This window comes from Rhineura floridana, chromosome 3 (genome assembly GCF_030035675.1).
Source record: "Rhineura floridana isolate rRhiFlo1 chromosome 3, rRhiFlo1.hap2, whole genome shotgun sequence".
Classification (NCBI taxonomy): Eukaryota; Metazoa; Chordata; class Lepidosauria; order Squamata; family Rhineuridae; genus Rhineura; species Rhineura floridana.
In genome coordinates this window covers 207,277,726-207,305,707 of record NC_084482.1, presented here as the reverse complement: position 1 = coordinate 207,305,707, position 27,982 = coordinate 207,277,726, and the positions used below count along the sequence as shown (strand labels likewise).

Sequence of the window (27,982 nt, the reverse complement as noted above, 5' to 3'; positions counted from 1 at the left end):
CCTGAACTCCATTCTCACAAGATTTTTAAGGACATGTATTCTTTTCTATCAAATGATAATGTTTTCCCTCTGTTTCCAAATTGCATTTCTCTCAAGTCTCCAGAGATGATGATGATGATGATGATCAGGGCCAGCTCCAGGCATGCCGGGGCCCTTGGGCTCCAACCTGCCCCGTGCCCCAGCACACGCTGCCATGGATCACACTGCCCGCCTATTCCCTCGCTCCGCCTATCTTCCTGTCCTGTGTTTTGCCCTTAACCAAGATGGCAGCTGAGGTTTCCCTACAGGGCTGAAGCCTCCACCTCCATTTTGGTTGGTGGCACGCATGCGTGCTACGCACACACAGGGCTGCCATCAGCCAAGATGCCGGCGGACGCTTCAGCCTCTTAGGGAAACCTTGGGCGCCATCTTAGTTAAGGGCAGTGCTGCACGTGCAGCCACAAAACACAGGAAAGGTAGGCGGAGTGAGGGAACGGGCGGGTGGTGCTATCTGCAGCTGCAATTCTGCTGCGGATAGCGGAAGGGGAGCACTACTCCCCCACCCTAAAAAGGGGCCCCTCTGGGCCATGGGGCCCTCAGCCAGGGCCCAACCTTGCCACCCTTTAGAGCTGGCCCTGAGTAGTAGTAGTAGTAAGTAGTATCATCAACCACCCTTTGCCAGAAGGTCCCAGGGTGGGTCATAACAATATAAAATACAATCTTAAAACAAATTACAATCACAACTAGAGAGAGTCCTAAAACACACACATACACACACACATCAGTTGCCAGAGGCCAGGGTGAAGAGGTGTATCTTCAGCATACGGTGAAAGCAGTACAGTGAAGATGCCACATGCCCTTCTGTGGGGAGGGGATTTCACAATTTAGGGGCTGCTACAGATAATGCCCTCCCCTGGGCCGCCACCACCCCAAACTTTTGAGGGCTGCGAGTTATCAAGAGGGCCCCCTCAGCTAATCTTAACACCCTAGAGGGTCTACAGGGAAAGTGGTAGTCATTTAGATATTTGGGGCCTAAGTTGGTTTAGAGTTCTCTCATTATCTCTCCAGCAGCCAAAGGGTGGATGACCATCCACGAAGGGGAGGAAAACATGCTGGAAGATTCCAAAATGGGATCCCCACATAGGACATCAGTGTGGAAGACAGAGGAGACTTTTCCCCAGGATTGTGTGGAGGAAACCACCTCGGCAAATCGGGAAAGAGCAGAGTGTCATCGGGAAACGTACCTGGTAGAGGAAGAAAACGGATCGGATTGTTCTGGGGGAGGTTTCCGAACCCCCGTTGAAACCCCTAGCACAGCCCTGACGGGGATCAATGTCGGTCAGAAACGAACCGCCTATGGTTCTTATGGCAGGAGCTCCGCCCTCCCTACGAGAACTCGCACGGGGATAAAGCCAGTCAAATGCCAAGTCTGTGGGAAATACTTCCTGTGTAGCGCAAAGCTCCTTGTACATCAACGAACCCATGTCGGGGAGAGGCCCTACAAACGTTTCTATTTCTGTAGCACTCAGCACTTGGGCCCGCCCAACGCGAGTGGCACCATCCTCCACAAAATGGTTCCTCGCATTCGCGGCCAGCGGTGGGAAGGAAAAGAAGTAGTGGCCTTGCTGAACGGCATCAAAGCGAGCCCCGCTCTGGCCCTTCTGATGAGCAGCAGTTCCCAGAGAGGACATCAACACTGGGAAAAAATTAAGGACCAGCTCCAAGCTCAGGGCTACATTAGGAACATCGACCAGCTGCGATCCAAGTGGAAACAGTTGAAGACGGACTTTTTTGCAGCTGGCCGGCCTGCCGCAGAAGGAAAGGAGAAGCCTGCTGTCATCCCCCCTTACTTCAACCGGATGCGGGGCGTGTGGGATGCAGCAGGCCGACCCCCCTTCAAAGATCGTCACCTGCCGGGTAATTGGAACCTTTGCTTATTGATGATGATGGTGGGCATCTGCTCTCCATGGATTTATTTAACAACTCGCCCCATCACTGTAGGCGACCAGAAATTCCTTGAAGGTGAGAGAGCTGGCATAGGAGGGACAGGTTGCTCCCTCCCTCCTCTCCCAGCCTGCTTGCTTCCATGGTAGCAGTGGGGAAAAGAGTGTCTCTTCCGCCATAACCAGCATGGAAACTGAAGTGCATAGCTAAGTTTACAAGTATACAGGCAATTTTGATGAATTTCCTTGGGGGGGGGCAGGGAAAATAATCATTAGGTCGTAAGAAGAGCCCTGTTGGATCAGGCTAACGGCCTATCTAGACCAGCATCCTGTTCCCACAGTGGCCAACAAGATGCCCCAGTGGGAAGCCCGCAAGCAGGACCTGAGCTCACACCACTCTCCCCTTGGAATGTATTCAAAATACTTCCACCATGCTTTTTTCGAGCATCCGTCTGTCTTCATCTTGGCTTGCCAACCATGGGAGTGAGGCAGCTACAAGGTGCAGGATATAGATTGAATGCGCTCCCAGTTGACTTTTCTTTTGCCTGGTTTTGGGCTGAATGCTATGCAGCTTCATCGCTTAAGGTGTCCCCGGCTTTGTTTTCCTAGTACCAAAGACGGCCCTTTCCTGCTGTAATACTATTCCTGTTAATAGCAAACTTGGGAGGTGGGGATTGTAGATGAACTAGGGCCACTGAGAAATGAGTGACGTATCAACAAGCTCTGGAGAATCTCGAGGGTTTGCAATTAAAAAAAAAAACTCAGGGGGCAAAGAAGAGGAGGAGGAGGATCTATTAAATTTCGATCTTGCCCTTCCTTCCAAAGGGGCCCAGAGAGACAAGAAAGTAGCAAAACAACATTATTAAAAATAAAACATTTTAAAACATTAACGCCATTCCAAAAACCTTTAAAAACAGTCGCATAGGCTCACAGCTAATCATTTTGAGGTTGCCAGCAGGAGTCTCTTTCAGCCGTCAAACGACTGGGTGAACAGGAATGTGCTTCCATTCCTCTTGAATGTTAACAGTGTGGGGACTGAGCATGCCTAGTAGCCACAGAATGTTGGGTATCGGTTGGAAAAGAAAAATGGGAGAAGGTGGCCAGGTGGAATGGACTCTTGCCTGTGGCTGTCTGAGTCCCTAAGCAGGAGCAACCCAATTAGGAAGTAATAATACCCTGGCAGCATTTTCTCACGGGTCCTCACTTGGCCCTTCATAATGGGCATAGCGGTGAGGGTTATGGGAAACATTCTGTGAAAAAGATGCACTAGCACAGAGGGATTTTGCCCTCACACACTTGCCACGCACCATCCCCAAATCTGCTCTGGAGGGTTGGGGGGAAACCCAGAACAGATTTAGGGGGTACGTGGGGGGCGGAGAGGAGGAGATTATTCCATCAGTCCTGGGCCATCCCACCAGGGTAACAACAGGTCATTTCCTTAAGCATCCACAATGAAACCATTTTCTGTCATCTTTCAGCTTCTTACCGGGCCCAGAGGCGTGAACTGGAGAGGTGCGAGGAAGATGACGACTATGATGTGGAAGTGCAAGGCCCTTCCTGCTGACGGCTGAGGGGGGCGTCCAGAAGTGAGGGAAAAGAAACCTGCGTCTCCTTCTGTGTGGTCCTGTACACCAGTAGCAAAGAGCCAGAACCAGGGGGGCCCATTGGAAGCACAAATGGCCAGCGTAAGGATAACAGAACGATAGTCATAACAATAGCGCGCTTTTTTTGTTTGCTGTTAATGCACTTAGTGTGACTTGTCAGGTCAGCCTGACAACAGCCCTGAGAGGTAGGCCAGTAAGCATTGTTGCTTTTATTTTAGTTTATTTTGCTGCTGCTTTTCTGCTAATGCAGTCAAGGCAGTTTGAGATCGAAAATTGGTTGTTTAATTTTTGTATAGAGAGATTTTTGGTTTTTTACCCTGCTTTTCTAATTTTATTTATTTGTTTGTTGCTCAGATTGATTGGTTCATTGATTTTTATGCTGCCCGTTGTTCCAAATGGACACCCAGGGCTCTGTTCAGCATCATTAAAACATCACTAACAAATCATTCCACCATTTAAAAAGCAGCTGTTCTTAAAACTACAGTACTTATCTTTTCAGCTGTTGGATCTTTAGGTATTTATTTATTTATAAATATTGGGTGGCATTCAACCACATTTTTGCACTAGTGCAAGGATTTGCACTAGTGCAAGGGGATTTCCCCTCCTCCCCCCTCTGTACCACCCCCAAATCTCTTCTGGAGGGTTAGAGGAACTCCCAGAACAGATTGAGGGGTTCGGGGAGAGAGAATGGGGGAGATTGTTCCATAGTGCAAGCAAAAATCCTTGCTCTGATGGAATAATCTGCTTACTGCAACCCATTCCCTGAAAATCGCCAACGGAAGCTTCTCCCGCAGGGCTTATAGTAGCAGAGGCTATTTTTGCCAGGATTGCAAGGGCAGGGAGGGTTAACACACACACCCTGCCCACTCTGGTTGCAGTCCTATTTCCTTTTAAGGTGTAATTTTTTTTTAAAAAAAAAATCCTACTACTTGCACATCTGCTTCGGCCTTTCACGTATATTATTACAAACGTTTACGTTATAGTAAGTTCCAAAGTTATCACAATGGATTTTATTTTAACCCTGTTCTTTCCTGTCATCTCATTTTTCCTCCTTTGCCTCAACAGTTCACATGTTGGTGGTCCTGATTTTAGGGGACTCAAGAAGCAGGTGACTTCGTCTCCTGAAAGGTGGGGACTAACAAAAGCCCCCCCTCTCCCTTTAATGGAATAGCCTATAGTCCATCTCCATCCCTGGCAGAGGCCATCGCTAAGGAAGATCTCTCCCACCCCAAGCTGTTGTGGTGTGTGTGTTTTTTTCTCCCTGAATGGCACATTCCAATCACCAACCCTGTTTTTCCGCACTTCTACAAAGGCTCAAATACATTAGCAGTGGGGGGGGGGATTAAAAAATTTTGGTTTTGAATACGCCTGTGTTTTGTGTGTTTGTTGAAATTAGAATGATATCTGAGTTGAGGAAAGAAGCGGGGAGACTTCAGTCCTGTTCACCAGCTACTCATGTGAAGGAGTAACATAGAAGCAGCCTTATACTGACTCAGATTATTGGTCCATCTAGTTTATGAAACTGGCATGATGGTCCCTTTCTTAACAAATGCATAGGATCGAGGGTTCTCACGTTCTCCCCATTGCCCTTTGGCTTCTCAAGAGTCCTTGTATGTCGGACGTTGTGTTCAGCTAAGCTTACAGAGTTTCTGACAGCAGTTGTCTGAACAGGCAAGCTAAGGTTGGCAGCCCCACGCAAGACTTCTTGGGGCTTGGGAGATTTCAGGAAAATAATGAACAGCAGGTTGTCTTATAAAATCTTATAAGATTTATTCTTTAAACATTACACATCCTTACTAGTACTGCATACAGTGTTAGCCATTGAATCAGAATCAGTTCAAAGTACATTACAGTGTGTATGTATATAACGTCCGTATGGGTACATCTTCAGTATATGCCTCAGTCAAATAGGTGGAATCAATTATGATTAGAACTCAAATATCAGGCTTATTGCTCAGAATTACATATCACCATCAGTATGCATTGCAGTGGGATGGATTGCCTTCAAGTCAATCCTGACTTATGGCGACCCTATGAATAGGGTTTTCGTGGTGAGCGGTATTCAGAGGGGGTTTACCATTGCCTTCCTCTGAGGCTGAGAGGTAGTGACTGGCCCAAGATCACCCAGTGAGCTTCATGGCTGTGTGGGGATTTGAACCCAGGTCTCCCAGGTTGTAGTCCAGCACCTTAACCACTATACCACACTGGCTGTCAATATATTGCAGTATACAGTTAAAATATCTTAAAAGTATAATGTTCTATTAGTTTAGACTTAGACATTAGAACTATACAAGTTACACTGCAAGGAATCAGCATCAAACAAGTTACATTTCCATATCAGTACATTTCTACCTCTTATCCAGAAAGAAATGAAATTTCACCCTTGTGGGAGGCAGACCTGTGGCTGTCCACAGCAGCAAGCATAGCAATACGTTGGACCAAGTCTCAGAAGACTGGTAGAATCATAGAATAGTAGAGTTGGAAGGGTCCTATAAGGCCATCAAGTCCAACCCCCAGCTCAATGCTGGAATCCAAATCAAAGCATTCCCGACAGATGGCTGTCCAGCTGCCTCTTGAATGCCTCCAGTGTCAGAGAGCCCACTACCTCTCTAAGTAATTGATTCCAATGTCGTATGGTTCTAACAGATAGGAAGGGAATCAATCAGTTTTTCCATATTCTGTCCTTACAGTAGCCTCTTGTCCAGAGTATAGGTTGAGCATTAGGACAATCAGCATTAGCTTGTTGTATAAAATTTCCTCCTTTCATAGGAATGTTCAAGGCTGTGACCTTGCTTAACAGCTGTATGACCATCTTTTGAGCTGCATCTCTTGAGCTCCATCTCAGACGGCAGCTGATAAGCTAGTCATGTCCCAACTAGTTGGTGAAATAGTTAGTTATAGGCAGGTGCATTTCCGGACTATCCAAATAAGGTAATTCTCACTGTCTGCTGCCTGAACCGTGTTATCTCTTATTTACAGAACAGCGAGAAAGCTGGCTGTCTTCCCAGAACATCAAAATGGGGAGGGGAAGCAAACAGGAAAGAGCTTCTTTAAACCAGACGCTTGACTGTATACTGTATGAGGAGATCTGCATACCTAAAGATTAACACGTACATTTGAAAACTCTCAGAGCAGAAATGTTAATACATTAAACATGGGTCAGCCCATAACACTAAGTGTTTTCTACACTAAATGGCAGCAGAGCCTCTGCAGGGTTTCAGGCAGGGAACATTCCCATTCTAGCTGGAGATGTTGAGGATTGAACCGGGGACCTTCTGCATGCAAAACAGATGCTCTGCTGCTGAGCCGTGGCCCTTCCCTGTACTGGCATCTTGCAAGGATGGGGGAGCAGGGCTATGTTCCTTATCCTGTCTCAATGTCTGGCACGCTCTCTGTCTGGCCCTCAGGACTCTCACACACTCATTCTCAGGCCATACCCCTCACTGGCCCTTGAGTGTTTGCCTCGCTGCAATGTGTCCTCAAAGCTGAATGTTGGGAGATTCAGCACAAATGAAAGTCCTTCACAAAGTGCATAGTTAAACTATGAAACTCGCTCCCAGAAGTGGCAGTGGTGGCCATCAGCTTGGATGGGCTTTAAAAGAGGATTAGACAAATTCATAGAGGAGAAGACTATCAGTGGCTACTAGCCAGGATGGCTACCTTCTACCTCCATAGGCGGAGGCAGAATTCTGAATACCAGTTGCTGGAAACCGCAGGAGGGGAGAGTGCTCTTGCGCTCAAGTCCTGCTCAGGGGCTTCCCATTGGGGCATCTGGTTGGTCAATGTGATAACATGTTGCTGGACTAGATGGGCCCCCTCTGGCTTGATCCAGCAGCTGGGCTGTTCTTGTGTTCTTATGATAACGCCTCTTGCCTGGATGGAGGATAAGTGATTTGTTTGGGAACCTCTGAATTTTGCCTGGCTGGAACATAGCCTACTGTACAAAGGTAAGAATCGTATTCATTGTTTTGCCCACTTTTGCCTGTGGCCCCGCAACCACCGGCATGCAGCCCCTGCAAGGTTGCCAAAAGACCACAGCCCTCAAACTGGGAAAGGCTCCCCATCTGTGCTCTAGATGCCCACAGACTAGCAAAGGTGTCCACACCTTTGATCTGCAAAGAAAAAGCCTATTTGGGAATATCCCCATCACTAGTGCCCTGATTACAGGGGAACTGAGCAGGAACCCTCTATATGCAAAGCAAATGCTCTACCACTGAGCTATGTCCATTCCCCTACTTGCACCTGTACCGCCACATTGTAAGTTGCACGGCTAGTCCATCATCAATCCCTCTTGCTTTCTCTTGCCTCTGGAATGCCGACTAAGATTTGGATTCAGGAGGCCAGGTTTGGCCTGGGACTTCAGTTGATTACTTGTCCTGTAAGATATGCCCATTATTATAAGCGGTGCTTTGGGGGGGAGGGTAAAAATGAGGTACCAGTACTTATACCTTGATAAAAGTGCCGTGGGTGCCAGCACAAAATGGCTGCCATGGGCAGCAAAAAAAGGGGTGGCTTTGTTGGAAGTGGGGCAAGAGCAACTCCTCTTTTGTTCCTTTGTTTATGTTCCAGAAGGGAGATAGAGTTAGGGTCCTCCAGATGGCTAGGCTTGACTACCTTTACCTGTGATGCTCTGACTGACTTCCTTCCATAGTTAGACTGATATGCTTAGGGAAGCTTATCTGCCCCTCCTCCTTCCACCCTTTCCCTTCTTCTCTTCTTCGACTGTCCGAGACAGAGGAGACACCTTTCTCTCTGCTCTCCTCCTCCTGAGCCATGAGGGCAACTCCCAAGCCTGGGCGTTGGCCTCCAACTTAGTTAGAACTAGGTATGCCTTTCTATCTACTATGTATTTCTATAAATAAAGTAGCTGTTCTTATTTCACTAAGTCTTAAGTCTCAGTGATCTCAATGCAGGGTAAAAGCCCACTACTTAGGTAAACACACACACTGGCACACACGCATTTCAGACCGTTGACAACCTCTGCTAATATCTCATAGATTCATAGAATAGTAGAGTTGGAAGGGGCCTAGAAGGCCATCAAGTCCAACCCCCTGCGCAATCTATACAAATTTACACAACAGAAATGACCCTTCTGCCTCCTGACAAAGCGAAGTCTGCTTTGGCAGCCCTTTAGAACCCCAACCACCCCTCTCTGTTTTGGGCTCCCGGCTGTAGATCCCCCAGAAACCCTGTCTCAGAACGTGGGAAGCTGCCTGATAACTGAGTCGGACCATTCATCTATCTAGCTCAATACGGTCTGCACTGACTGGCGGCGGCTCGCCAGGATTTCAGGCGGAAGACACTCCCACCTGGAGATGCCACCGAGGATGGGCCAGTCACTGCCTCTCAGACTCAGAGGAAGGCAATAGTAAACCACCTCTGTCTGAATACTGCTTACCATGAAGACCCTATCTGGGATCAACTTGAAGGCAGTCCATTTCCATTTTGCATCACCCTAAGCTTGTGAGAAAGAATGACCTTGTCACTTCAGATGGACCTAGGAACACCCTATTTTAGGTAAGATTTCTATTTTAATCTCCAGAGAATTTTTTTTTGAATGGTATGCTCCAAGCAACTGTGGTTGATACAATGTATCATGTTTAATGACGTCACTAGGGCCCGCCCCATGATGTCACTAGGGCCCGCCCCATGATGTCACTAGGGCCCGCCCACATTTTCTCAGGTTTTTGGATGGTTCCGACCTGGCAACCCTAGGCTCTTCTTATGTTCTTATCGAACACGTTTGCTTATTTGCCTCCCTTTGCCTGCAGTGCTCCAAAAGGGTTAAGCCAACCGAGTTTTGCTTCCTAGAGTGGGCAGGAGAGAGAGAGAGAGATGATCAAGAATTAGCAGATGCCCTTCCCCCCCCTGGAGTGGAAAGCGGGGAAGTGGGTGGGCTGGCTTTGAATTTCTTTGCAGCTGCAGAGAGTGGAGGATAAAGAAGAAAAGCCCAGCTGAGGAGGTGAATGCAGAGGAAGGGAGGGGCAACCTAGGCATGAAGGGGGGCATTTCAAAGGGATGGGGGAGGGGCAGAAAATGAGGGGGGAGGGAAGACAGCCTCCCCTTCCCATTCCTTAAGAAACCCCTTCCCCAGCAGGGTCCTTCCCACTCAGCTCCTTCCAGATGAGGGGATAGCTTTGCACAACGAAGGCTAGTCCATTTGGGCAAATGGAGGACTGCCCCACCAACCTCAGTCTGCCCACAGCCAGCCCCCCCCACGCACAAACACCCCCACACACACGCCTGCCTGCCTGCCTGCCTTCTTAATAACCAGTCCAGGGAGGGGGCACTGACAACCAGTTTCCTCCTCCTTAGGCTGCCTCTTGCAGAACTCAGCAGAGAGAAAGATGGGAAGAAAACTAGAATATAGTTGGCTCTGGTGTCTGTCATTGGCTCTGGCTCTGCCTGTCAGTGCTTCTGGTTCCGCCTACTGATGGGCTCCCCTGCCGTCCGCCCTACCAGTCCCAGTGGGCATCGGCCATCACTGGCTTTGCACTCCTCTGTTCCAAGGGATATGCATGCAGTCCCTACTAGGGTGGATGCTTAGATGTCATTGGGCTGTTGTTGGGGAGGGTCCCCCCTTCCAAAGATTGGGGTTGCCCCTTAAAAACAATTTTTTGTAGTTCTGAAAACAATGGATTATACAATAAATCCATCCAAACGTGCCTCGTGTATGTGAGTGGTACCATTTTGGCTCCATAAAGACCAGCAGTCCAAGAACTGAAGTTGCAGTTAATATATACTAGGCCTCTCTATTTGGCCTCGGGATTCTTCCAAGGCACACACCCAGGCTATATCCAGTAGAGGCTGGGCTAGTGGGGCACTGCTCCACCAACCTCAGTTCTGCCCTCAGCCTACCCCCACCTGCCTGCCTTCTTACTTATACCCAGTCAATGGGGTGGCCCTGACTGAGTTTTCCTTAGTCTCAGTGTTGTTGTTTTTTACAACTCAGAAAGAGGAAGATTGGGAGGGGAGTGGAATTAGGTCTGCTTGTCATTGGCTCTGGCTCCACCTATTGTTGGGCTCCTGCCTTCCGCCCCACCAGTCCCAAATGGGCACCAGTTGGCCCTGCTCTGTGCCTTCTAGATGGCAATGCTGCAGTAGCATCGGGGAAGCATCACAGAACAACTAACAGAGCAGAATGCATGTGGATGGTGACCTCTGAAGGCATGATAATCGCATCAATGACATGCAATGGAAGAGAGCTAATGTTATCCCTATCTTCAAAAAGGGCAAAAAGGAGGAACCAGGGAACTACAGACCAGTCAGCCTAACATCAATCCCTGGAAAAATTCTGGAGCAGATTATAAAGCAGTCAGTCTGTAAGCATCTTGAAAACAATGCAGTGATTACTAGGAGCCAACATGGATTTATGAAGAACAAATCCTGCCAAACTAATCTTATCTCGTTTTTTGATTGGGTAACCTCCCTTGTAGACTTTGGGAATGCTGTGGATGTAATATATCTCGACTTCAGCAAAGCTTTTGACAAAGTGTCCCATGATATTCTGATTAGCAAGCTAGTTGAATGTGGGCTGGATGGAACAACTATCAGGTGGATCCACAGTTGGCTCCAGAATCGTACTCAAAGAGTACTTATCAATGGTTACTTCTCAGACTGGGCAGAAGTAACGAGTGGGGTACCACAGGGCTCGGTCCTGGGCCCAGTGCTCTTTAACATTTTTATTAATGACTTGGATGAGGAGGTACAAAGCATGCTTATCAAATTTGCAGATGATACAAAATTGCGGGGCACAGCTAATACCATGGAAGACAGAAAGAAAATTCAAAGGGACCTTGATAGGCTGGAGCATTGGGCTGAAAACAATAAAATGAAATTCAACAGGGATAAATGCAAAGTTCTACACTTAGGAAAAAGAAAGCAAATGCACTGTTATAAGATGGGGGATACTTGGCTCAGCAATACAACATGTGAGAAGGATCTTGGAGTTGTCATTGATCACAAACTGAATATGAGCCAACAGTGCGATGTGGCTGCAAAAAAGGCAAATTAGCTATATTAAGCTGCATTAACAGAAGTATAGTTTCCAAATCACATGAAGTATTAGTTCCCCTCTGTTCAGCACTGGTTAGGCCTCATCTTGAGTACTGCATCCAGTTCTGGTCTCCGCACTTCAAGAAGGATGCAGACAAACTGGAACAGGTTCAGAGGAGGGCAACAAGGATGATCAGGGGACTGGAAACAAAGCCCTATGAGGACAGACTGAAAGAACTGGGAATGTTTAGCTTGGAGAAGAGAAGACTGAGGGGAGATATGATAGCACTCTTCAAGTACATGAAGGTTGTCACACAGAGGAGGGCCAGGATCTCTTCTCGATCCTCCCAGAGTGCATGACACGGAATAATGGACTCAAGTTGCAGGAAGTCAGATTTCGACTGAACATCAGAAAAAACTTCCTAACTGTTAGAGCCACACGACAATGGAACCAATGACCTAGAGAGGTAGTGGGCTCTCCGACACTGGAGGCATTCAAGAGGCAGCTGGAGAGCCATCTGTCGGAAATGCTTTGAATTGGATTCCTGCATTGAGCAGGGGGTTGGACTTGATGGCCTTGTAGGCCCCTTCCAACTCTACTATTCTATGCTTCTATGTTGCAGAAGACACACACCAAAAAAACAGTGGAGGAGCCCTTAGAAAAGTATGCATTTACAAAAGAAAAAGATTTTTTAAAACTGCTAGTTTGAATCTGTGCATACTTACCATATATAGGATGGCCAGATGCAAAAGGGACAGGGCTCATGCATCTTTAGTAATTGTATAGACGAGCAGGATTCTACACAGCTAAAGGCACATGAGCCCCATTCTCCTTTATACCTGGCCACACTATTCCCATATGGTCACATTTCTCCAAAAAAGGGATTGGTTTCAGCCCTACCAGAGGATGACTGTTTCTCTCTATTTCTCTCTCTGTTTTTCAGGTGAAAGTGCAGCACACCTGCCTAGTTCACTCTGGTTTCTTCTAGAATTTTCCACTGTGTGAATTTGCCCGAGGATGAAAATGGAAGAGCGATATCCTGCAGCCTGGAGACAAGGAGGGGCATCAGAGGGGACAGGGAAAGACCCTTGTGTCCTCTTAAACGCTGCAGGCCGCAAACTCAGGATGGATTTGGAGGGAGGGAGTGAACTCCATAAAGCAATGCATTCTGGGAGTTCTGAGGAAAACCTCAAAAGGACAAATCCACATCAGGTGAAGGAGGAATCTGAAGAGGGCTTGGCCCGTTGCTGGGAAGCCCAGTGGCAGCAGTTTCTGAAGGCAGTGGAGTCCCCTTATTCAGAATGGGGAACCCCGCAGTTCCCAGAGGACCCCACTCCATGGGATGATGCAAAGGCCTTCCTAGCCTCCTTCGAGCAAGTGGCTGAAGCCTGCCGGTGGCCCCGGGAGGAGTGGGTGGCCCGACTCCTGCCAGCCCTCAGGGGAGAAGCTGAGCAAACCTTTGAAAGAATTGAGGCCAGAGACAGGGTGGATTATGGGAAAGTGAAGGTGGCCATCTTGCGAGGGGACGCCATGAGGAGGGAGAAGCTGCGTCAACATTTCAGGCATTTTTGCTACCAGGAGGCCAAAGGGCCCAGCGGAGCTTACAGCCAGCTCCAGGAGCTTTGCCAGGGTTGGCTGAAGGTGGAAAGGCACTCTAAGGAGCAGATCCTAGAGCTGCTGATCCTGGAGCAATTCCTGGCCATCCTTCCACTGGAGATCCAGAGCTGGGTGAGGGAGCATGGCCCAGAGACCTGTTACCATGCAGTGGCCCTGGCTGAGGATTTCCTGCAAAGGCAGCAAGAGGCCAACAACAATCTCAAAAGCCAGGTGAGATCATTTCATGGCGATTAAAACATGTAAATGTACTGCCTTCAAGTCGATTCTGACTTATGGCGACCCTATGAATAGGGTTTTCATGAAACTGAAAGGCAGTGACTGGCCCAAGTTCTCCCAGTGAGCTTCTTGGCTATGTGGGGATTTGAACCCTGGTCTAGTCCAACACCTTAACCACTACACCACACTGGCTCTCGTGTTCAGTTCTGAGTTGCATGGCTGGGGTTTCTGACAGCGGCAAGGCTGCGGAGCTGTCCAGCTGAGGAGCTGTCCAGCCCAGGAGTCGGGATTGAAGAGCAAGGACCTGGTGGGCAGTGGCATTGCATGAGGAACAGCCAGGAGGCAAGTGTTATAGTAGCTACCCCACCCCTTTTCTGGAGCCTCAGCAAGGGCCTTGAGCCAGAATATGGTAGCTTCATGCTTCCTTCTCCAAAGCCAGACTCGGATGGAAAGCCAGATGTCCAATCCCAGGGGTGACTGGTGCCCATTGGGACTGGCAGGGTGGAAAGCAGGGAGCCCAACAGCAGGTGGAGCCAGAGCCAATGACCGGAGAGCCAACTCATTCTAGTTCTCCTCCCCTCTCCCTCCCTACTGAGTTTTACAAGGGGCAACACTGAGAATAAGGAGTAAGGTGACAACAAGTGACAGCCCCTGCGCAGGATGGAAGTCAGAAGGCAGGTCGATGGGGGCTAGCTGAGTGCAGACTGAAGTCAGTGGGGCAGAGCCCCATTTGCCCCAATAGACCAACCTCCCCTGTCCCACTGTGCTGTCCTGATTTTAGTTTTGGTTCAGGCTCTCTGCTGTCTCGGAGGCATCTGGCTGCAAAAGGAATCTTCTCAAATCCTCTACGCTTGCAGCCAGCTCATTCTCCAAGGGTGGCTCCTTATGTATCCAAAATGGCACCATTCATGCACAAGGGGGAGGGATCAGCAGGCTCAGGGGAACCTCAAGGTTTACAGAAACACAAAAGTACCCCCCCTCAAAAAACAAAAGTCCAATCGAGACTGAGCATGCTCAATGGGCACAAAATGCTGACTGACTGATGGGGGTGGTGGAAAACCAGGGGAGTGGAGTGCCTGGAAATGGGCATGGCAGGCTGGCTGGCATCCTGAACAGGAGCACGCTACAGTGCAGAAAACCAAGATAATGGAATGGAGTAGCTGGAAAAGGGCATGGCAGGCTGGCTGGCATCCTGAACAGGAGCACTCCACACTGCAACGTTTTGTTGCAGGGTTCCACTTGTATGTTTCTTAAACAAACTTGGTCCTGCTTTCTCCCCTGTACGCATGGGGGGGGCATCTCATGCTCTCACTCTGGGCCCTGACCCTTCACCCTGAAAGGAATTCCCCTCTCTGCCTATTGCAGGTTGCCTTCGTGAAGGAGGCTGCGGGTTCCACCATGGCAGGCCAGGCTCCACCTGGGATCAAGCAGAGACAGCAGTACTCCAATGCCAAGCATGAAGGTGAGGAGGAGGCGGCCAGCCTGTTAGGTAAGGAGAGAAGGACGTTTTGCACCTAAGTTCGTGAATACATTCAAGTTCCTTGCTGAGCTGACCTCTAGTGCAGCTCCTTCAAAGAGCTTGGAGGCTACCTCAACTTTTTTGTCTCCAGAGCCTCTGATTTTCTAAGCCGGGCTTCTCCAACACAGTAATCTCCAAATGCTGCTGGACCACAAATCGCTAAGCATTGGCCCTGCTGGCTGGGGCTGTTGGGAGCTGAAGGCAACTTCATCTGGAGGGCCTCAGGATGGGGAAGGCTGTTCTAAGGAGAAAGGAGTGGGGAAGGGAGATTAGGCAGAGAAAAAGAGATGTCATACAAAGAAAGTATGGAAGCTGAGTGCTGGAAGACTCCAGACAGACAAAGGAAAGTCCTCCTTCACACAACTCAGAGTTAAACTATGGTGCTCGCTGCCACAGGAGGCAGTGATGGCCACCAACTTGGATGGCTTTAAAAGAGGGTGAGATGACTTTATGGAGGATAAGCCACTAGCCCTGATGGCTACGTTCTCCTTCCGCTGTCAGAGGCAGGATGTCTCTGAATGCCAGTTGCTGGGAACCACAAGTGGAGAGAGAGCTATTAGGAACATAGGAAACTGCGGTATACTGAGTCAGACCATTGGTCTATCTTGCTCAATATTGTCTACACTGACTGGCAGTGGCTCTCCAGCCTTTCAGGCAGGGTTCTCTCCCAGCCCTGTCTGGAGAGGCTAGGGATTGATCTTGTGACGTTCTGCATGTAAGGCAGATGCTCTGCTACTGAGCTACGGCCGTCTCCCGAATGCCCTGAGAGCATTGTGCTCAGGTCCTGCTTTCAGGCTTCCCAGAGGTATCTGACTGGCCACTGTGAGAACAGGATGCTGGTCTAGATGGGCTTTTGGCCTGATCCAGCATCCAGGCTCTTCTTAGGTTCTTACACTTGTTCCCTAAGGGCTCCTCCTGAGAGACTATATCCAGTCTTTATTGAGCATTCATTCTGATTTATTTGCAAGGCAGTTCATACAACAATGAGCATAGGTCCTGATTTCCTTGAGTGATGCCTATATGCCATCCCATTAATAAGTCATTCACCCCACACTTTTCAGTGCTTTTCCCAGTCACTTTCCTAACTGCAAAAAAAGTCCTTTCTCATTTTTTAAAAGTGGATTTCTTCCAACAGAGAGCTTTAACCCACTAATTGCACAACACTAAACCTCTAGCATGTGCTTGTATACTGACTTGCTGGAGCTGACCTAAGAGGAGTCTGCCTTATGCTGAGTCAGGCCATTGGCCATTGGCCCATCTACCCAATATCTATCTACCCAGTCACTTTCCTAACTGCAAAAAAGTCCTTTCTCATTTTTTAAAAGTAGATTTCTTCCAACAGAGAGCTTTAACCCACTAATTGCACAACACTAAACCTCTAGCATGTGCTTGTATACTGACTTGCTGGAGCTGACCTAAGAGGAGTCTGCCTTATGCTGAGTCAGGCCATTGGCCATTGGCCCATCTACCCAATATTGTCTACTCTGAATAGCAGTGATTCTCCAGGATTTCAGGCAGGGGGCCTCTCCCAGCCCTATCTGGAGATTTTATTTAGAGGTTTATTTATTTAGAGGTTTATTTATTAAGACGTTTTATTTATTTATTAAAAAGTTTTCTTTATTTACTAAGAAGAAGCCCAGGGCGGAAAACAAAAACACTAAAAGCACTCTAAAACATATTAAAAACAAACATCTTTTAAAGAAACCATTTTAAAAACATCTCAAAAAGCAACTCCGACACAGACTTGGATAAGGTCTCTACTTAAAAGGCTTATTGAAAGAGGAAGGTCTTCAGTGGGTGCCGAAAAGATAACGAAGATGGTGCCTCTCTAATATTTAAGGGGAGGGAATTCCAAACTGCCGGGGTTCTACCAAAGTGCTCTACCGCTGAAGTACACCTTTCCCCAGGGGTGCGGAACCTTTGGCCCTCCAGTTGTTGCTGAACTGCAACTCCCATCGTCCCTGACTATTGGCCATGCATTCTGGGGTTGATGAGAGTTGTAGTTCAGCAACATCTGGAGGGCCATCCCTCCAGATAGGAACATAGGAAGCTGCCTTATACTAAGCAAAACCATTGGCCCATCTAGCCCAGTATTGTCTACACTGACTGGCAGTGGCTGTCAAGAGTCTCAGGCACAGAGACCTTTCCATCATGTGTTCCTTGATCCTTTTAACGAGATGCCAGGGATTGAACCTGAGATCTTCTACACGCAAAACAGATCCTCTGCCACTGAGCTATGGCCCCTTCCCCTATATGAACATAGGCAACTGCCTTATACTAGCTTGCCCGTCGTGGCTCCTTATGAGCTGCAAAGAGAAATTGGGCGAGGGGATTAAGGCGGTGGTTAATGCATCCCTGGAGGAGGGTGTAATGCCATTAGCCCTCAAGGAGGCAATTGTAAAGCCCATCTTAAAGAAGCCCTCCTTGGATCCCCAAGTTCTGAACAACTTTCGCCCAATCTCAAATTTACCATTCTTGGGCAAGGTCATTGAGCGAGTGGTGGCTAATCAGCTGCCGACACACTTGGATGAAACGGATTAATTGGATCCATACCAATCGGGTTTCAGGACTGGACATGGTACTGAAACAGCCTTGGTCGCTCTGGTGGATGATATGAGGAGGGCATTAGATAGGGGAGAATTCACCTTTCTTGTCCTCCTCGATCTCTCAGCGGCTTTTGATACTGTTGACCACAGTATCCTTTTACATCGCCTGGAGGGGTTGGGAATAGGGGGCACTGTATTGCAGTGGTTCCGTTCCTTCCTCTCCGATAGGCATCAACAGGTAGCATTGGGGGAAGAGGTTGCAGACCCTTGGCCTCTCAATTGTGGTGTGCCACAGGGCTCTATCCTCTCTCCCATGCTATTTAATATCTATATGAAGCCACTGGGGACAATCATTAGGAGATTTGGGCTGCAGTGTCACCAATATGCGGATGACACTCAGCTCTATCTCTCGTTTAAATCCTCACCAGAGTTGGCTGTGGAGACCTTGTCCAAGTGCCTGGAATCCGTGAGTGGATGGATGGGAAGGAACAGGCTGAAGCTGAATCCCGATAAGACCGAGGTGCTACTCGTGGGAGACAGAGGAAGGTTGGGAGATACTGACTTGATGTTCGACGGGGTGAGATTGCCCCTAAAGGACCAGGTCCGCAGCCTTGGGGTTGTTCTTGATTCCAAGCTGTCCATGGAGGCTCAGATCTCGGCAGTGAGTCGGGCAGCTTGGTATCAATTACACCTCATACGTAGACTGCAACCATACCTTCCTGTTCACCAGCTCCCATTGGTGGTTCATGCCCTGGTCACCTCTCGTTTGGATTACTGTAATGCGCTCTACGTGGGGCTACCCTTGAAAACGGTCCGGAAATTACAACTTATACAAAATGCGGCGGCTCGACTACTTACAAACTGTCGCCGCCGGGAGCATATTACTCCAGTGCTGTTCGATCTGCACTGGCTCCCAGTTGTTTTCCGGGCCCAATTCAAGGTGTTGGTATTAACCTTTATATCCCTATACAGTCTCGGCCCAGTTTATCTGATGGAGCGCCTCCAACGCCACCAATTATGCCGCCCCACAAGATCAGCCACACAGGGCCTTCTCTCAGTCCCGCCAACTAAAACAGCTAGGTTGGTGGGGACGAGAGAGAGGGCATTCTCAGTGGCGGCCCCCACTCTCTGGAACTCCCTCCCGTATGATCTTCGGCATGCCCCTTCCCTGAATGTATTCCGCAAAGCCTTGAAGACCTGGCTTTTCAGACAGGCCTTTGGGACTTCCGGGGAGGGTTAATCACTGTGATAAATTGCCTAGTACTCTGAACTGTCATTGTTTATAGTTTTATCGTTTTATCGTTGTATTGTTTTATTATGATGTATTTTATTGAAACAAAGATGTACGTCGTCTAGAGTGGCCATTGGCCAGATAGGCGACACAGAAATTAAATTATTATTATTATTATTATTAGATTATTTGTCTGTCTGCTTCAATATTTCCTGGCCAAACTGGGTTTGGCTCTCTAGGCAGAATCTCAGGCAAAGACCTTTTCCATGACTAGATATTTCATCCTGTTAAGTAGAGGTGATTGCAGTTGAACCTGGGAAAATCTACATTCTAAGTATGTGCTGTATCACACTATATCCAGTGAAAAGGAATGACTAGCCACCCACTATGGTGAAAAAGCCAGAGCAGACATAAGAAATGAAAACAATATGTTGGATGGATTGATTCATCTCAGGCTTTGTTCCTCACCCCCTGTGGCTTTTATCAGGGTTCTCTCTTTATTCCAGCAGGTGATGTGTGGGAGAGTGAAGACGAGGGGGAAATACCTGGAATGTCATCAGAAACAGGCAAGTATGAGGCACTGAAAGAGAACTACTGGAATCAAGATGGGTCAAAGAGGCAGGAGGCAATCCACTTGGAGAAGGGGCAGGATAAAGCCATGCCTTGTCAGGATGGGGACTTCCATGAAATCATAGTTCAAGAAGAACAACAAATGGAAACAAGAAGGAACAAGTGCCTGAGTGCGCATTGGAGAATCCACACAGGGGAGAAACCCAACAAAAGTTTAAAGTTTGGGAAGTGTTTTAGCCAGTGCAGAAATGTTACTGAATATCAAGTGCTCCACTCAAGAGTGAAACCATATAAGTGCTTGGAATGTGGAAAGAGTTTCAGTCAGAGCACACATCTTACTTCACATCAAAGAATCCACACAGGGGAGAGACCATATAGTTGCCCAAATTGTAGCAAGAGCTTCAATCAGAGCACTAGCCTTATTCAACATCAAAGAATTCACACAGGCGAGAAACCGTACAAATGCACAGAGTGTGGAAAGAGTTTCCGTCATAGTACAAGTCTTACATCACATCAGAGAATCCATACTGGGGAGAAACCATATAAGTGTTCTGATTGTGGGAAGGGTTTTTGTAATCAGTCTGGCCTTATTAACCATAAGACAATTCACACAGGGGAGAGGCCATATAAATGCTTGGAGTGTGGAAAAAGTTTCAGTCAGAGCACACATCTTACTTCACATCAAAGAATCCACACAGGGGAGAGACCATATAAATGCTCGGACTGTAACAAGACCTTTTGTGATCAGTCAGGACTTGTTAAACATCAAAGGATTCACACAGGGCAGAAACCATATAAGTGCTTGGCATGTGGGAAGAGCTTCAGTCAGAGCACAAATCTTATTAGACATCAGAGAATTCACACAGGGGGCAAAGCACCCTTATTAACTTCCCCATTCTCTTAGGGGAGTGGATGAGGTCCTGTTCCAAATGTCTTTGGTTTCCAAGGCCTAGGAGCTAATTACATGTAGCTGGGTCTTTTCCTCAGTTGCTTCTCCGCGAAACTCCCTGTGTAATGCTTGTGGCTCATTTAGTTTTAACTGTGCAGTTGAATGGTTTTAATTGCATGGTTTAATTAATTAGTTGTAATGATGTGAATAATTTAATTGTGTATATGTCAGCTGCCTAGGGCAGGGGTTTTCAACAGAGTACCCCACAAGTGTCAGTGTGCTCACTAGTACCTTCTGTTGTGCCCATGAAAGGTTTCAGCAAATATCCCTTCAAAAATCCAGAGTGCACAAGATAAACTGTTTCCTGTTCCTGCTCAGTTCCTGTTTGCACTACCTCAGCCTCTCCTACACTGAACACACCTCCTTAAACTTACCCACATTCCATTTGATGCTGGGATTGGATGCCTACCCTCCCTTTCCATTCTGAACAGAGGTGCAAAGAGCTTCCGTCTATGAGCAAACACAGATGGTTGATGTGGGTGCCTTTTTTTTTTCATTGACACAGGGGCATGCCTGCACCCTTTTGTGATCCTGTCTCCTTTTCTGATCCCCCCCCTGCTGTCATTTTGTGTTACACCACAACCCCCATGGCAGCCATTTTGTGACTAACACCCACAAAACTTTCTCAAAATTCCAAATACGCCCACTGGCCCAAACAGGTTGCCAACCCCTGGCCTAGGGAATCCTTCTGGTTGGAAAGTGGACTTGGAGTTGTTTGAGTGTGAGAAGTATTTCAGTTGGAGCTCTCGTTTAAATTCACATGAAAGAACCTTCTTAGGAAACAAAGTTAAATGAAGCTTTCCCCCAACCTCACTGACAGCACTATCACGGCTGCTGTCTTACTAGATCTATGGGCATTGTCACAACAACAGGGAAGCCATCTTAATTGCTCTGACTGAAGCTTTGGGGATCAACAGGCAGGATTACACAGTGGGGAAACCATACATGACCATGGTGGAAACTTGGACTGACAAGCAAGGGAGACTGAGAAGGGTGGAAACTATTTAGAAGGGTCCTATTGTTTTTCAGTCATTCAGTTGAAATTAAACTGTGACAGTCACTGCGGCTGTTTTTGAGATCCACACTTTTATTTGATGATAGTTTTAATTTCCCTGTCCTATGCAGGATTTTTCTGTGTCTAAGCCAGATACGTGCGGAACCTTTGCTGCTGAACTATATAGCTCCTATCATCCCTAGCTATTGGCCATGCCTGCTGGGGCTGATGGGAGTTGTAGTTCAGCAACATCTGGAGGGTCAAAGGTTCCCCACACCTGATCTAAGCCAATGGATTTCAAAGGGCTTATGGGCCCCATTGAATGCACTCAGTCATCTTTTTCTTGTGTGTGTGTGTGTGTTTTAAAAAAAGCACAAAAATTCACATTTAAATTGAACATATGTTATACACACACTTCCTCTAAAACCCACATTTTTCTATGATTTCCAGTGCATTCCCTCTTTAATGTACTTTGTACACAAAGTATACATTTGGTATACTTTTAAAAAAAACTGCATAGCAAAATTTGGAGAAGTCCATCATCTGCTTGATTGCCACATTCTGGTCTGCATGTAAGCCCAGGACCAGCAAATTAGATTGGTTCACTTAAAAATGTGGGTCAAATTCATCTCTCCTCCTAAAGCCCCATTGGACACAGTGAGACTTCCTTCTGAGTAAACACACACGAGACTGGGCTATGCATAGGAAGAGGATGGGACTGTGTGATTTTGTCGTCAGCATAGTGTGCTAGTCCTTTCAAATAGGTTAGGTGTGCTTCTGTTCCTGTTATATTTTTTATTCTGTTTCCAGCTGTAAACGAGAACAGACTTGGCTTAGAAATTAAATTACAACTGTAGACAAAGGAGTGCCACTCTCAAAAGGAAAGCAGAATTGATGAACTTGACAGCTGTCTTTGTTTTTCCAATCCCATGGTATTCAGATCATCCAACCAATGGTGGGTCTCTCAAGATCATCTAGATTTCTGTTTGTGAGCTTCCCATGGGGGAATCTGGTTAGCCACTGTAGGTGGGCCAGTGGCCTGATCCAGCAGACAGGCTCTTAGGTAGTTACTTCCATTCTCACTTAGCTATGAATCACCATCTTAGACACTTTAAACAGTCATGGCTTCCCCCAAAGAATCCTGGGAGCTATAATTTGTTAAGGGTACTGAGAATTGTTAGGAAACATCTATTCCCCTCCCAGAGCTACAGTTTCTGAAGTGGTTTAACAATCAATCCCTCATCCCAGGAACTCTTGAGAACTGTGGTTCTGTGATGGGAATAGGGGTCTGCTAACAAAGCTCAGCACCTTTAGCAAACTACAGTTCCCAGGACTGGGGGGGCATGACTGTTTAAAGTGGTGTAACAGTGCTTTAAATGTATGGTGTGGATGTGGGCCAAGTTGTTCATGCCCGATTGTTAGGAAAATATGCTCTGACAATACAGAGAAAGATCTCCGACACTGACCGAACTGGTTCACACACATTCCAACTGTTGTCAGAGGATTTGCTGTCTATCCAACCTCTATGAGGGAAGCGAAAGCAGTCAGTTTGGTTGGGGTAAAAAAATCTCACCCAAGCACTGAGGCAGGAGTAACTTTTTGGCACAAGCATAAATGTGCTCCTTTTTTTACATCCCACCATGTAAAACATGTAAGGAGCAGGGAGCACAGAGGCCGTGTAGCAGAAGGAAAGATCCAGATTAGGAAATGGGTTGAGGATCAGGAAGCAGAGGCTTGGCAAGAGAAGGAAGTGTGAGGAAAAGGACAGAGGAGCACAAAACAGGTCAGAAAGGACCTATTAGAGAGGAGGAGCTGAAGATGCCACAAAGGTCTTTAGGTTATAAGGGTCTCCATATGGTGGTGGGAAGAAGGAGATAGGAACTCTAAAGCTGGTCAAGAAGCCAGGGTGGCCAAAGGAAGTAAGCAGTGGCCAAAAAAACCACAACGGATCTAAGGGAATTGTAGAAAGGAGAACTAAGGACTATAGCTCAGTGATGCAGAGCACCTGCTTTGCATGCAGAAGGCCCCAGGTTCGATCCCCACGTCTCCTGACAAGGCTTCGAAGCATCTCTGTCTGAAGCCCTGGAGAACTGTTGCCCGTAAGTCTAGACCAGGGTTGGGGAACCTACTGCTCTGTAGATGTTGCTGGATTCCAACTCTCGCTATCCCTGAGCATTGGCCATGCTGGCTGGGGCTGATGGGAGTTGGAGTCCAGCAACATCTGGTGGGCCACAGATGTTCCCCATCAGCTGGTGCAGGCAATAAAGTCTGAGCTAAAAAGGCCGGTGGTCTGAGGCAGCTTCCTATGCTCCAAAACTACAGATGTGGCCCAGAGGTCAAAGGATGGGCTGTACCCTATTGATAAGAAAGGTAGAAACAGCCAGTATGTTCAGTAGAGTCAAGGCCTGGACAGAATTGCATCTCAGCAGAATTCTTCCGGTTGCAGACACTATTGGCACTGCAGCATTGTGACCTGGAGACCTTAAGCTGAGGTGGGGACACTTTTTAGTTGTGGGCCACATTCCCTTGGGAGTAACCTGTTGGGGACAGGACCACATGCTGGCAGTGGGCAGGCCAGAACCAACCAGGGGAAATGCTATTCATTTTCTGGCTTTCTGCGACTTCCTTTTTTCTCTCTTTTTGTAATATCCCCTTCTCTCTCTCTCATCTCTCTCTCTCTCTCTCTCTCTCTTCTCAACACCCCTTACATTCCCCCTTCTCTTTCTGACACCCCTTATCTCACTCTCTGACATCCCTTTCTTTTATGTCACCCTCTTTTCTCAACACCCCTACACTCACCCCTTTTTCTGACACCCCTTATCTCACTCTTTGACACTCCTCTCACTTCTGTCACCCTCTTTTCTTGACACCCCCTTCACACCCACTGTTTGTGACACCCCTTATCTTTCCAATGCCCCTTCTCTTTCTGACACCCCCTTCTTTTTCTCTCCACTTCTCTGTCACACACACACTCCAGGTCTGAACTGATTCCTTTGCTACAGCTCCCCCTGCCCCCTGCCTTCCATCACTGTACATTTTGGCCTTTTCTTTCATGCTCTACCATACCACGTATATGCCAATAATTCCTGTGTTTTTGTTTCCTTGTGTTTGCGATATTTCGCAAAAACGACTGTATGCTTTTCTGCCTTTATGCATATTGCAGTTTCTGGAGATACACACGGCTGGCAATTCCACTTATTTCTACAGAACGGAAAGGGGGGTATTGAGCTGCTACTGCTTGCTTCTTTTGTAAAGAATGGCAGGAAAGCTGAGAGTTTAATGGGGAGCACCCCCCTTCTTACAGAACCGACTTTTCCTGGGGTGGCGCAGCAGTTTTGTGACGCTGCGTATTTGCGCACACCTGCCCAGGTGCGTTCTGGATTCAAGTTGTCCTTGTACCTTTCATTCCCTTCCCCCAAAATGTCTCATAAATCGAATACTACGCAATAATGCGAGCTGGGACCTCTGGCTCCACTGCAAGGTTCCTGACCCCCAAGCTTTTCTAGAGTGCAGCGCTCGGTGGCGGCTCCCAGCTCCTCCCCATTCTCTCTCTCGCTCTGGCTCTGCCTGCCTCTCGCTCTCCGCGTAGGCGGTGGTGGTGGCAGCATCAGGGAAGAGCCACCGAGAGAGGCTTCCCAGCAGCTTCCCAACCACTTTGGGGCAAAACTTGATGCTCAGTTGCCTTCACCCCCCCTTCTCCCTTTCCTTCCCGTGGCCGTTTGCAAAGCGCCAGCAAAGCGAGCTTCCTACACCAAACAGTCGCACTTGAGCGAGACCAGCCAGGAAAGGGGGGGCTTTACAAACAGCCACAATTGCAGATCTCACCCGGAGCGGCCACCCAGTTCACAGGCTGGCTAAAAATAAACGGCTGTAGCTGCGCAGTATAATTGCAGAGCCCCCACAACACAACACCATTGCTCTGATTGGTTTCCCGGGCTCTCCCCGGACATTCGCGCACATGCAAAAAAGTGGAAATACATGATTGGCTGGGAACGAGGGAAGGGGTATGGGGAAACACCCATGGACCGCCCACAGCTCTAAAGTCCGCGGTATTGCATCCGAGCGCCTTATGGTACAGCGGATGATTCCCAATTTAAAAAAGCAAATCGCATTTTTTGTGGTGCAGAACGCGGCTGTCAGACTATTGACGAGGACCAGTCGGTCTTCGCATATAACACCTATTCTGGCGCGTCTGCACTGGCTCCCTATTTGCTTCCGGGCGAGATTCAAGGTGCTGGTTTTGACCTATAAAGCCTTACACGGCGTGGGACCTCAATACCTTGTGGAACGCCTCTCTCGCTATGAACCTACCCGTTCACTTCGTTCAGAATCTAAGGCCCTCCTCCGGGTACCAGCTCATCGGGAAGCCCGGAGGGTGGTTACTAGATCTAGGGCCTTTTCTGTGGTGGCCCCTGAGTTGTGGAACAGCCTCCCCGAAGAGGTACGCCTGGCGCCTACACTTCTATCTTTCCGGCGCCAGGTAAAGACCTTTTTATGCTCCCAGGCATTTTAATCTTTTAATTTTCTTAATCTTTCTACTTTTAACATGTATCCTTCTTAATTTGTGTTGTATTTCGTTTTTGTTGTGCTTTCTGTTGTTTGTTTGTACATGTTTTTGTGATTTTTTACTATGATATATTGTATTTTATCTTGTTTGTTCACCGCCCTGAGAGCTATTCTGCTAAGGGCGGTATATAAATTGAAATAATAAATAAATAAAATAAAATAAACCGCACGAAAATGCGCAAAAGCGCACGACGTCATATGGACGACCGAAAAATAATGAATACACAAAACGATCATGTCACACATTATATGGTCGTCTGGATGAGCCCTCAGGCAAAAACACTTGAGGCACGGGCAGGGCAAGGGCGATGAGGGGTGTGGCCTAGGGAGATTGCTGGATAGAGAGGTCAAGAGGGCCGCAATCCAGGCCTCAGGCTTGTGGTTCCCACCCCCTGGAATTAGGCCTTTGATGATAAGTAGCTGCGTTTTGAATTGGGCTTGAACAAAAGGAGACATTTGATCATCAAATATCAGGCGACAACAGATTTCCAGCAACTGGCATTCAGAGGGATATACTGCCTCCAACCGTGGAGGTAGAACATAGCCTTCTTGACTAGTAACCATCGATAGCCTTCAGGAATTTGTCTAATCTTCTTTTAAAGCCATCCAAGTTGGTGCCCATCATAACATCTTGTGGGAGAAAATTTCATAGTTTAACTCTGCGCTATGGGAAAATGCCCTTGCTTTGTTTTGTCTGTCCTGAGTCGTTCAACATTCAGCTTCATTGGATGTCCTCATGTTTTAGTTTTACGAGGGGAGAAAAACCTTTCTCTATTCACTTTCTGCACACTATGTACATCTCCTATTACCTTTCCTTTAAACGAAAAAGCCCCCAATGCTCCTCGTTGCTCTATCCTCCTGAACATTTGTTGCCCTCTTCCAAACTTTTTCCAACTCCACACAATATTCTTTTTGAGGTGAGGCAAGCAGAACTGTACACAGTATTCCAAATGTGGTCGCACCATATTGTTATATGCCTTCAAATCGATTACAACTTAAGGCGACCCTATGAATCGGAGACCTCCAATAGCATCTGTCATGAACCACCCTGTTCAGATCTTGGAAGTTCAGGTCTGTGGCTTCCTTCATGGAATCAATCCATCTCGTTTGGTCTGCCTCTTTTTCTTCTCCCTTCTGTTTTTCCCAGCAATAATTGTGTTTTCTAGTGAATCATGTCTTCTCATGATGTGTCCAAAGTATGATAACCTCAGTTTCATCATTTTAGCTTCCAGTGATAGTTCTGGTTTAATTTGTTCTGGAAAACGAAATGGCCTGCCTTTAAGTCGATTCCGACTTTTGGCAACCCTATGAATAGGGTTTTCAGGTAAGCAGTATTCAGAGGGGGGTTAGCATTGCCTTCCTCTGAGGCTGAGAGGCAGTGACTGGCCCAAGGTCGCCCAGTGAGCTTCATGGCTGTGTGGGGATTAGAACCCCGGTCTCCCAGGTCATAGCCCACACCTTAACCATTACATCACACTCGCTCTCTTAATTTGTTCTAACACCCAATTATTTGACTTTTTCGCAGTCCATGGTATCCGTAAAGCTCTCCTCCAACACCACATTTCAAATGAGTTGAGGTTGCACCATAGATTTGTAGAATGGCATCATGAGATTGGCAGCTTTATTTCTAATCATTTCCTAATTATCCCTATTCATCTATATGTACGCATCATTCTTGAATCCCACCCATCACCCAACAGTTGCACAGGGTGGCCTATCAATATAAATAAAAATATAACAACAATGTAACAATAATCCGTAACTAAAAACTTATCAGTCCCACACGGCATAGTATATTGTTTATTGAATTTCTATCCCACCCTTCTTCCCGAAGAAGCCCAGGGTGGCAAACATACCAACAAAAACAACTGAACAAGAAAAAGAAAAGCATTCTAACAGTTAAAAACAATCTAAAACACAGTCACAGTTAAAAACTTTTTAAAACACACCAGTGAAAACCTTTCAGCAGTGACCTTTGGGTCACCAGGAACATTCCCCTTCAGCTGTAGGATCAGCTTAATTATTCCATCTGAAATATGGAGGCTACACTATTGGGCATGTTATATGTTTGTTTGTTTGTTTAAAATCCTGTGTTTAATATTGGGGTGAAGGTTTATACATTTTTAATTTTTAACACCCTCCAAAAATCCATACTTTCCTCATGCATCAACACCTGAGTTAGAAAGAGAATACATTTGCTTTACTGGTCTCTTTCTGGGGCGGGGCGGGGGGTAGAGGAGACACAACTGCTT

At 47.4% G+C, this 27,982-nt stretch overlaps 1 protein-coding gene across 1 annotated transcript in view; it reads left to right on the top strand.

Moving 5' to 3' along the window:
* LOC133378900 (uncharacterized) overlaps nucleotides 1–21,252 on the top strand; it is a 32,178-nt gene extending 10,926 nt beyond the window's left edge. The window contains 5 exon segments of the mRNA XM_061613516.1: nucleotides 1,048–1,896; nucleotides 3,401–3,481; nucleotides 12,529–13,349; nucleotides 14,721–14,844; nucleotides 19,158–21,252. Of these exon segments, the coding sequence (XP_061469500.1) occupies nucleotides 1,048–1,896; nucleotides 3,401–3,481; nucleotides 12,529–13,349; nucleotides 14,721–14,844; nucleotides 19,158–20,125 (2,843 nt within the window). The 3' untranslated portion in view covers nucleotides 20,126–21,252.
* The last annotated feature ends 6,730 nt before the right edge of the window (nucleotides 21,253–27,982 follow it).